This window comes from Trachemys scripta, chromosome 16, assembly GCF_013100865.1.
Source record: "Trachemys scripta elegans isolate TJP31775 chromosome 16, CAS_Tse_1.0, whole genome shotgun sequence".
NCBI classification, from domain to species: domain Eukaryota; kingdom Metazoa; phylum Chordata; order Testudines; family Emydidae; genus Trachemys; species Trachemys scripta.
In genome coordinates, this window is record NC_048313.1 from 29,795,575 (window position 1) to 29,806,663 (window position 11,089).

Genomic DNA, 11,089 nt, shown 5'->3' on the forward strand with positions numbered 1-11,089 from the left:
AAACCAAATCTCACGATTTTTAAAGTCAACCTCCTGATTTTTGAACCAGTCTTGTGAATTTCAGACTGATTCAGGATTTTTAAGCAAAACCCCCCATTTTAAACCAAATCTCATGATTTTTTAAAGCAATCTCCCAATCTTCAGGCTGATTCATCCTTTTTATAAACCAGTCACACATTTTTAACCCAGTCTCAGGATTTTGTGAGGCCTGGCTAGTAACTGTTGGCTGCTTTGGGCTGACCCACGGCAGCTCCCCCATCCCCGTTCCACCTGGGCCAGCTCTCCCCACCCCATTCAGCACCCCCCAGGTACCGCGGCGAGATGAGGAGAGGCGTGGCTGGGGCGTGTGATTGGTGGGTTATTGTGGCAGGCGTGACACGCTGTGAGCTCTCAGTCCGATCTGGGTACTTCCTCCCTATGGTGCTCCTCACCCACTGGGCAGCTTTGCAGACTTTGGCATAGACACCGGGTTGTCCCGGCAGGGCACAGACAGACTTCCCCCAGGAGACCACGCCCTGCAGCTGCCCGTTGCAGACCAGAGGGCCTCCTGAATCCCCCTGCAGAGACAACGTGGAGCCATCAGCAAAACACAGCCATGCCCCCAGGGCCCACACACACACAGCAGGGCCCACCCCCTCCAGCAGGTGGCAGCAGGGACACGTGGACAGGAAGGATTTAAGGAGCAAAAATGGGTTCAGATGGCCCCAGCTTGCTACACTTGTGCTGGGAATCAGGGGCCCAGGAGTTGGATGAAGCTCAGCCCTTAGGGCTTGGTGTGGCCAGAGGGCAGATCGGCTGCTCTTCCATGGCTGGCTGGGGCCAGGGGCTGAGTGACGACGGCCCCTCAGTAGCAGGTGAGAAGCGTTTGCAGGTCGTAGGGGATAAAGAGTATTGAGCTGTGTGAGTGCCTACACCCAGCACCTACCCCGCTCTCCGGGATGCCCCCTTACCTTGCACGAGCTTATGCCACCCTGCTCCACGCCAGCACAGAACATGTTCTCCGTGATCCTGCCCTGGTAAATGTCCCGGCACCTGTCCTGGCTGACGCTATAGACATCTGCACACTGCATGATGGCTGGGAACCGCCCTGGGCAATGACAGAAGAAGAAGAGATCATGAGCGGGGAACAAGGTGCAAGACAAGAAAACTTGGTGTAAGACCCTCAACTGGTGTAAACTGGCACAGATCCACTGGTGCCAATGGAGCTCCAATTGACCCCAGCTGGGATCTGGCCCCATTGACTCCAATGGAGCTACGGCCCATTGACCCCAGCTGGGATCTGGCCCCATTGACTCCAGTGGAGGTACGGATGATGGACCCAGCTGGGATCTGGCCACATTCATTTTCCCGAAAAGGAAATTTTTGATGAATGGAAAAGCCAAAAAACCAAACTGTTTCATTTAAATCCAGTATTTTATGTCATATTATAATATTTCATTGTGATTTGAAGCACGTCTGTAATGTTTTAAAATTGTTTTGAATAGGAAAGGAAATTTCAAAAGAAAACATTTCAAATAGAACAAAAATCAAGCCATTGTGTCTCAGTGTTTTCAAAATGCAAAATTTTCACTTTTTTCGGAATATTTTTTTCTGAAATGAGTGAAAATGCCCTGAGTTTGTGGGACACTTTGGTGTTGTCGAAGCTGCGTTTTTCACTACAAATCATTTCTGTTGAAAAATTTCTCCAAGGAGAAGCCAAGAACCCTTGACAGCCTGTTAGCGAGGTCTCCTTAAAGATCTTCCACCACCTCCCCAAGCTGAGCCCAACCTCAACCCCTCGCCTCTACACCCCAGCATGCCATACTTTTGGGGGACTTGATGGTGCCCCATCCCGAAACACTGCATCGTGTTCCAGGAGAGGGACAACAGGTCGTCACGTTGATTGTGTTCACGTAGTTGTTGAGTTGAGCGGGCTCATCCAACTCCAGAAGCATGAAGTCGTTGTCACGAGGACGAAGGTTATACCCAGGGTGCATGAAGAAGTTGTGGATTCTTCGTATCTGTTCTGTGGGTTCTTTCACCCGTAGATTATAATCTCCCAGATGCACCCGCAGGGAGCTGCATGGAGAGAGGACAAAGGAAGAGATCAATGGGCGGCTATTCAAAGGTCATAGTTGGCAAGCAACTAGAATTGGGCCAATAATGGATTTTTCGATCCTAGGGTAGCCTCCAAGATCTCATCAACTTGGCTCCTCAGGAATTCAGTTGACTCCAATCTTGTCTGATCTCATTTTTTTAGACTCCACAGAGCTGGTCAGAGTCACATATAAGGAGTGGGTATGGAGCATACCACAGATCCAAAGAATACAAGTATTGGTTACTTTACATACAAGTTTAACCCTATTCTATACCACATGTATCTGACGAAGTGGGTATTCATCCTCGAAAGCTTATGCTCCAATACGTCTGTTAGTCTATAAGGTGCCACAGGACTCTTTGTCCCTATTCTAATGTATGTGTAACCCACACACCTTCTGGGTGTGGTGTTCTGTCCCATCTAGTGGCACCGAGACTACTTAGAGATTAATGAGTCTGCTCTATGCATCCGAAGAAGTGGGCTGTAGTCCACGAAAGCTTATGCTCTAATAAATTTGTTAGTCTCTAAGGTGCCACAAGTACTCCTGTTCTTCTTTTTGCTCTACAGCGTTAGCTAACAGCCAGTTGGGTTTTAACTCATTCTGTAGAGGCTCATGCACTAAGCTGTAGAGGGCCCCAGTTCAATCCTGCCCACTGGGGAATGTTGGTATTGCATATGCATCCTCCATTTTACATGATATCTTGCGCTTTATCATAGAACCATAGAATATTAGGGTTGGAAGAGACCTCAGGAGGTCATCTAGTCCAATCCCCTGCTCAAAACAGGACCAACACCAATTAAATCATCCCAGCCAGGGCTTTGTCAAGCCGGGCCTTAAAAACCTCTAAGGATGGAGATTCCACCACCTCCCTAGGGAACCCATTCCAGTGCTTCACCACCCTCCTAGTGAAATAGTGTTTCCTAATATCCAACCTAAACCTCCCCCACTGCAATTTGAGACCATTGCTGCTTCTTCTGTCTTCTGCCACCACTGAGAACAGCTGAGCTCCATCCTCTTTGGAACCCCCCCTCAGGTAGTTGAAGGCTGCTATCAACTATCAACCCCCCATCCACTCTTCTCTTCTGCAGATTAAATAACCCTAGTTCCCTCAGCCTAACCTTGTAAGTCATGTGCCCCAGCCCCCTGATCATTTTCGGTGCCCTCCACTGGACTCTCTCCAATTTGTCCACATCCCTTCTGTAGTGGGGGGAGGGAGGGGAGGGAACTGGACGCAATTCTCCAGGTGTGTGTGTGTGTGTGTGTGTGTGGGGAAACTGGACGCAATTCTCCAGATGTGGCCTCACCACTCACCAGTGCCGAATAGAGGGGAATAATCACTTCCCTCGATCTGCTGGCAATGCTCCTACTAATACAGCCCAATATACCATTGGCTTTCTTGGCAACAAGGGCACACTGCTGACTCATATCCAGCTTCTCATCCACTGTAACCCCTAGGTCCTTTTCTGCAGAACTGCTGCCTAGCCACTCTGTCCCTAGTCTGTAGCAGTGCATGGGATTCTTCTGTCCTAAGTGCAGGACTCTGCACTTGTCCTCGTTGAACCTCCTCAGATTTCTTTTAGCCCAATCCTCCAACTGGAGGATTATTTTCAGGCCCAATTCCTGTACATATCATGCTATGTTCTCATGCCACATGTACACAGCTTATTTTGTTACTTTTCTCCCTGTCTTTATAGTCACCTTCCACACATTCTTAGCCACTGTTTCTGACACTATTATTTCTTGCACCTGGTTTTATACAGCTGTCCTTATCCTCGGCTTTTGCATAGGTTGACCAGACACCCCAATAATATTAGGGGTTTTGTCTTATATATGCCACCATTCTCCTTTCAATGAAAAAATGTGTCCCACTTTTTCACACATACTATCTGCTCACCCTACTTTTGGGACCCACTTAACATGGTTATTTTTACTTTTGCCTTCTCCTGGGCTACTGCGGCTCGCTCATGCCAAATTAAACCAATGTGCGGGAGCACTGGGAATTGCAGAGTAAAATCTGGGTCAAAGAGTTTTGAAATTTCCACCGAATCGAAAAGTCGGGGGAGCAAAGTTCGTTTCAGTCATCGCGAAACGTTTCTGAAAACCAACTAACAGGGCACTTTGAAAGAAAAAGTTGTTTCAAATAGAAACATGAAAACATTTCGAAAATGCCGACACAAAACATTGTGATTTTTAACGTATTATTTATGGTTTAATTTGTTTTTCCAAATATAACAAAGATACCAGCTTCGTCCTAACACACAAAGAGAGTTAGGAGAAAAGCCAGGGGAGGGGAAGGACACATCTATCTACAGGCCCTGCAGTAATGACAGAGCTCTAAAAAGGCAACCTGAATTGCTTTCAATTTTTCTGGCACTCCCCTTCTGCAGCATACCAGGCGTTCATTCCAGGGCTTAAATTCTCATTGAGTATTTCCCAGAGCCCCCCATGGCCCACCTCCATTCGGGGCACCAGGCTTCAACTGTGGGGTGGGGCTACTTGGGCTTTAGCCCTGCAGGATGCAACAGGGCTTGTGGCTTCAGCCCCGTGGGAGCTGCCGGAACATAGGGCTTCAGCCCTGTAGGGTGCGCCAGGGCTCAGGTGTGCCGGGCTTCAGCTGCAGTGCCCAGTGGATGCCCTGAAACCAGCAGGGGGGGGCCACAGACACCCCCAGTTGAACGCCAACAGCATCAGGCTGGAATCAAGGGAAGATATTTCCCGGAGCTCTGCTCCATTCCATCAGCTCCTAGAGCAACCGCAGTGGGATGCTACAAGAGGTAATGCTGGCGAGTGGGGGGGGGTGAGTTTTTCTCTGTACACGGCCCTAGGGAGATACTGATACTGGCGTGCCGCGTCCTGTGTGGGGTGGGCACATTTGAAGAAAGACGCTGAAAAACTGCAGAGGGTGTGGAGGAGAGCCACAAAAATGGTTTGAGGGATGGGAAAAAATGGAGGAGATTGTGGGGTGCAGAGGGAGACCTGGGCATGGATGGAGGACACCAAGGGAGACGATAAGGACTGGGGACGTGGGTTATTCCCATGTATCACCCTCTCTCCCACCACCCCCGCACTGACTTACCTGATCCGTCTGATCCGTCTGCCGCAGTGCGCAGCAGTTAGCACCCACTTCGGGGCTATCAAGCTCCCGCCACAGTAGATGCGGCCGTTCCTCAGGAGAGCCACCTGGTAGGGCCGCGAGCCGAAGAGGCAGAAGCTCCCGCCAATGATCTGGTTTACCTCTGTGTCTGAGGCTGCAATGGAGAGTGGCAAACGTCAGGCACAAGTGGGGTAGTAAACGGAGCGACCATCGGTCACGTCCGTATGGATTGGCTGGTGGCAGGATGACCATGAGTCACTGCTTGCACGCGGCAGTTCAAAAAGGCTATTCAAGGTTGTACCAGGAGACGTATTTCCAGTAGGGATGGGGAGGCGTTAATGCCACTGGTAAAACCTCCAATTCCGGTCACCTGTGTTCCAGAAAGAGGAATTTCAACTGGAACAGGTGTCAAGAAGGGCACTCGGATGATCAGGGGCCGATCTTACAAGGCGAGATGGAAAGAGCTCGGCTGGTTTAACCTACAAGAAGGCCGAGACAACATCTGATTGTTCTCTCTAAATACAGTGGGGGAAAAACACCAGGGAGGGAGAAGATCTATAGGAGACGGAGACCAGCATTGGCACAATAACAAGTGGGGATAAGCACCATGGATAAATCTAGGCTGAGATTAGAAGACGGTTACTAACCATCGAAGGAAGGAAGTTGTGGAATAGGAGCGGGAGGCAAAAACCCTCATGAGTTTGAAGATGGAGCTTGATACGTTTCTATGACCGAGCTGCCCATGGTGGCAGGGACTGGTCATGATGACCCAGGAGGACACTTCATTTTTTAATGTTCAAATGATTTTCCAACCACTTTTTGCAGTGCTCTAATGCATTGGCAGCAGGGACTTGAAATTTTACAAGGGAATAGCCCTGGAGTCAGGGAGGTGCCTTTTGCTGTTCACATGAAAATTCACATAGATTTGATCAAATTATAAACCTCTGGAAATCACAATTTATACATGCTCAGGAGAGCAGGAGTTGGTCAGTGATTGGCATTTCTTGGCTTTTCTGCAATACAAATTATTAAAACTGTCAAACTTTTTCGGATGGAATGCTTTCCCATCGGAAAATGCCATTTTGTCAAAATTGAAAATTTCCACAGAAATGTGTTGATTGTGATGCATATTCTTTTAAAAAAGTTTAAAACGAAGCAGTCTCCTCTATGGGCTCGGCTCCACAATCAAACTACATCTCCCATGATGCCTCACAGCCAGGAATTTCCATGATGCACTAACTTCTCCTCACCAAGCGGTACATGGTGCTTCACGGGACAGGCATTCTGACCAGAACATTGAACATTATCAGAAAGGGCCATTTTGATTTGTTTTTATTTTTTTTAAATAATTTTTGTTTCCATGTTTTTCTTAAAAGAATGGACATTATATTAGAAATGTTGCTCTGTGAAAGTTATATATTTTGAAATATGTTTAAATTTAAAGACATCGAAATCTCAGTGAAACAGTTTTATTTTTTCCCCTCAAAACATTTCGTTTTGTGGGAAATTTCAAAATTCTTTTCTTCTGTCCTGATTCAGGACACAAACAGATTGTGAAATCGTGGCTTCCTGTCTGCTTTACAAACAATAACGAGTAATCAGAGATGAGGCCTGAACATATTAATTACCTTTTGCAACACATAACAGGACTACTGGGAACTCGGCTTTTCATAAACAGGAACCTGTCTTAAGCAAAGTCTCTGAGACATTCCCGGAAGGGCCTGCGGCGAAACTGCAGAACCTCTCACCCAACCCAACTTTGGCTTCTTTCTTCACTCTTTTTCCTACCTGCGGCTGCCCTGACTACCAGCATCGCGATGATCAGTAGCTCCATGGCAGTTGTGGTGATGGATACGGTTGGTGGAGTCACTGGCTTTACTGCAGGGAAAGAGATCGAAAGGGAATCATTGGCCACGGGCGTCTTGAGGAGGACGGTTGCCTCACGGGGAAGGTGCATGTTTAGGATTCAGTAAAACCAGGCCTGAGTTCCTGTTCGTCCACAGACCCCCAAAAGCAGCAGTTTCTCTGGGCCTCAGCCGCCCTGCCTGTACCAGGAGATGACAGCACTGCCCGACATGGGGAGGGGAAATGCACCGTGATTGTCTGATGGCAATGGGGGCCCAGTGTCCCCCGACTCAGCTCCATCTTCCACTTCCGCCCGGTCCCAGTCGCCCCCAGCGGCATGTTCCATGAGAAGATCTGATCTGTTGGTGGGGAAGGGGAGAGAAACTAAAAGTCAAGCCAGATGACAAAGATTTCCATGAGCTGGCCTGAGCCCACCCCGCTGCCACTCGTTCCCCTTCTAACAATAACAGAGGAGGGGGGCGAAACCCCCATAGCCAGCTTAATAACAGAGAAATTAATAGATCTGAGGTGGTATCTGGCATATTATATGCTATATTATGGTAGTATCTGAGCACCTCCCAATCATTGGTGAGCAGGGCAGGGCTATGATCCTGATTGTACATATGGGGAAACTGAGGCACAGGGAGGCTAAGCGATTGGCCAAGGTCCTGCAGGGAGGCAGCGCCAGATCAGAGATTAGAAGCCATGTCTTCCAAGTACCAGCTGAGCAGCCAAACCACCAAGCCATCCATCTTCATTGAGTGCCCCATTCCACACCATAATCCCCCCAATAACAGAGAAGAGACCCCATTCTATCCCATCCACATCCCTAAAACAGAGCAATGCCCCCTAGCAGCCCATAATTACTCCCAATAACAGAGCAATGCCCCCTCAGATCCCATAATCACCCCCAATAATAGAGCAGAGCGCCCTGGCAGCCCATAATTACCCTGATAACCGCAAGATGCCCCAAAACACCACCCTATGTGGCTCCCCAAACCACAGTGCTCCACCCCAGCACCCTGATGCCCCCAGCCAGGCATCTTGACGACAGGGGCTGGACTGGCCCTGCTTCACCTGTAGCTTCCGGCGGGGGGCCCTCGGGAGTGGAAGAGGCTCCGGTGTCTTGGACAAAACTAAGGATCCTCCGGGATGGGCCACTTCATATGCTGCGGAAATGGGCTGTCCCTGTGAGTCAACATGACTGGCATATCTGGGGAGCTGCCCCACATGTTGGCATGCAGGCAACTCCCTCCGCCCCCATGCTCCAGTAGGTTGTATCCGGGGGAGTTGCGGAAGCAAGCCAGGCTTTGTTCCCGATTCTGTCCTCTGCCGAGGATGCCAGCAGGAATTAGCCCTTGGAATGGCACCTTCTCCATTGCCGAAAGCGACTCCCTGAACCTCCACCTAGCTCTGGAGTCTGTGCCTTCCTCTTCCTCGTCCTCTTCCTGGTACCCTGACCCGGCCTGACTCTGCGTGTTGATCCGTGGTTCTGCTCTCAAGTTTGGCTCCTACCTCTGATCTCCTGGTAACCGGACCCTGCCTCCCGAAGCTCGACTCTGGGTTTGCCCTCGGGCCTACCTCAGATTCTGACCTCCCGGTATGTGGCCTGGCCTGATTTCCCAGCTCCTGCTTTGAGCACTAGGTCAGACAGCCCACGTCCTGCTCGTAACCCCCCCATGCCCCATGCAGGGGAGCAGAGTGGGCCCTAAAAACAGCTGCTCAGTCGCATTGTGGCTGCCGACTTGCAGGCCTGCCTCTGTCCCAATGCAAAAATGGCCCTCTGACAACCGCCTCCTGTGTGCCGGTCGGTGACTAGGAGCTTCCGGTCATTGCTGTCCCGCTCCCGTCACCGAACGCCACAGGACTTGGACATGGACAGTGGTGGATTACTTCACAGGCCAACGGGGCCCATGCCTGGGGGCCCGGGCCAATTTGGGGCCCCCAGAAACGCCACCACCACTGCAGGCCTGAGGCTGGAGGAGCTCTCGCTTCAAAGCTTCTTCAGTCTCGGGGTAGAGGCAGAAACGAGCAAGCGGGGGGTGAGGCCATGGGGGGAGGGGCGGAATCCTCAGGGCTGTGGGCAGAAAGGGGTGGGGGGACAAGGCGTAATGGGTCGGGGTTGTGGGCAGTAAGGGGAGGGGTCGCAGGGAAGGGGTGGAATGGGTCAGGGCTGTGGGCAGAAAGGGGAGGGGAGATGGGAAAGGGGCAGAAGAGAGTGGGGCCATGGGCGGGGCCATAGGCAGAAGGGGCGGAACCGCAGGCAGAAGAGGTGGGGTGGGGACAACTTTCTGGACCCGGGGCCCCCCCACTTGCTCTGGCCCAGGGCCCCAGGCGACCTTAATCTGCATCTGGACATTGATGTGAGTATGGAAGACACCTGTACGTGATTTCTTTGAATGTGGAGACAGGGGTGATGGACGCTCCAAAAAGCGGGGAGGCCACTGGTGTGTGAACCATGGCCCCACCCTCATGCTGCCCTTTCCCCTGAGCCCCCACCCCCACACCACCCTTCCCCCGGAGCCCTCGTGCTGCTCATTCCCCCCGAGGCCCTGCCCTTGCACCGCCTCTACTCCCCAATACTCTTCCCCCCGCTCGCACCTCTCCACCTCCTCCCCCCGTCGTTCGCCCTTGTAGCCAGTAAAAAGTGGGAAGGCCCCTGCTTGGAGATGCTGTTGCACACCAGGGTCCACAAGGTGCTTGGCAGGATGTGGCTCTTCATCCAAATGCCAGGAAACCGAGGCGATTGGAGATCGCCATCCTGCTGCAACCTTCATCCGCCTTCACAGACATTGAGAGAAATCGTCTCTTTGTCCGCCTGCTCTGCCGCTGGGGAGTTATGGGAAACCCAAGCCCTCCAGCGCCTGAAATGGAGGCGCCCAACGAAGACAACAGGAAATGGAGAAATGGGAAAGGAGGAAAGAATGCTGTGCACCCTGATTCAATAATCCGGGTCCACCCCTTCCACTGGGAGCCGTCTGCCCCAATGTGATAAGATCTGTGGATCCCAGATTGGTTTTACTGGCCTCCTGCAGATTCACATCTGTCATAACTATAAAGGGAAGGGTAACGGCCCTCCTGTGTACAATACTATAAAATCCCTCCTGGCCAGAGACTCCAAAATCCTTTTACCTGTAAAGGGTTAAGAAGCTCAGGTAACCTGGCTGACACCTGACCCAAAGGACCAATAAGGGGACATGATACTTTCAGATCTTGGTGGGGGGAAGGCTTTTGTTTGTGTTCTTTGTTTTGGGGGTTGTTCCCTCTTGGGACTGAGAGGGACCAGACATCAATCCATGCTCTCCAAATCTTCTGAACAAGTCTCCCATATTTCAAACTTGTAAGTAACAGCCAGGCAAGGCATGTTAGTTTTATCTTTGTTTTCTCAACTTGTAAATGTTCCTTTTGCTAGAGTGTTCATCTCTGTTTGCTGTAGCTTTGAACTTAAGGCTAGAGGGGGTACCTCTGGGCTCTTTGAATCTGATTACCTGGTAAAGTTATTTTCCATCCTGATTTTACAGAGATGATTTTTACCTTTCTTTCTTTAATTAAAAGCCTTCTTTTTTAAGAACCTGACTGATTTTTCCTTGTTTTAAGATCCAAGGGGTTTTGGATCAGTGTTCACCAGGGAATTGGTGGAGGAGTCTCTCAAGGCTACCCAAGGAAGGGAGTTAGCACTTGGGAGTGGCGGCAGCAAAACCAGATCTAAGCTGGTAGTTAAGCTTAGAAGTTTACATGCAGGTCCCCATATCTGTACTCTGAAGTTTAGAGTGGGGAAGGAACCTTGACAACACCAATAGTACCTGGGTATCATGTCATGCAGGATTATAAGAATGACATGATTTTATTACAGAACCATAACTTTTGAACATGAGCAAAACAATTCTTTTGGCATTTTTGCTGCATTGGACATTTAGAAATTTCTGCTTTGTATACCTGTTCACAATGGATTCTTCCCCTCACCCCCAAATATCTGAATTTCCCATGGAATGGGAGTCTCAGCCCTGGTTTATGAGCACAAACTGCTTCTCTGTTTGTCAATCTCTCCTCTGTCACAGCTTCTTCTATGGGG

At 50.2% G+C, this 11,089-nt stretch overlaps 1 protein-coding gene across 1 annotated transcript; it reads right to left on the minus strand.

Annotated features, from left to right (window-relative positions):
* Window positions 1-212: 212 nt before the first annotated feature.
* On the minus strand, window positions 213-7,129 carry LOC117888451 (trypsin-3-like). Its single transcript, XM_034791870.1, has 5 exons — window positions 6,921-7,129; window positions 5,155-5,289; window positions 1,805-2,058; window positions 951-1,087; window positions 213-557 (listed from the first exon to the last, which is right to left on the minus strand). The coding sequence occupies exons 1-5, from the start codon at window positions 7,127-7,129 to the stop codon at window positions 213-215; spliced, it is 1,080 nt and encodes a 359-aa protein (XP_034647761.1).
* Between the last annotated feature and the right edge of the window lie 3,960 nt (window positions 7,130-11,089).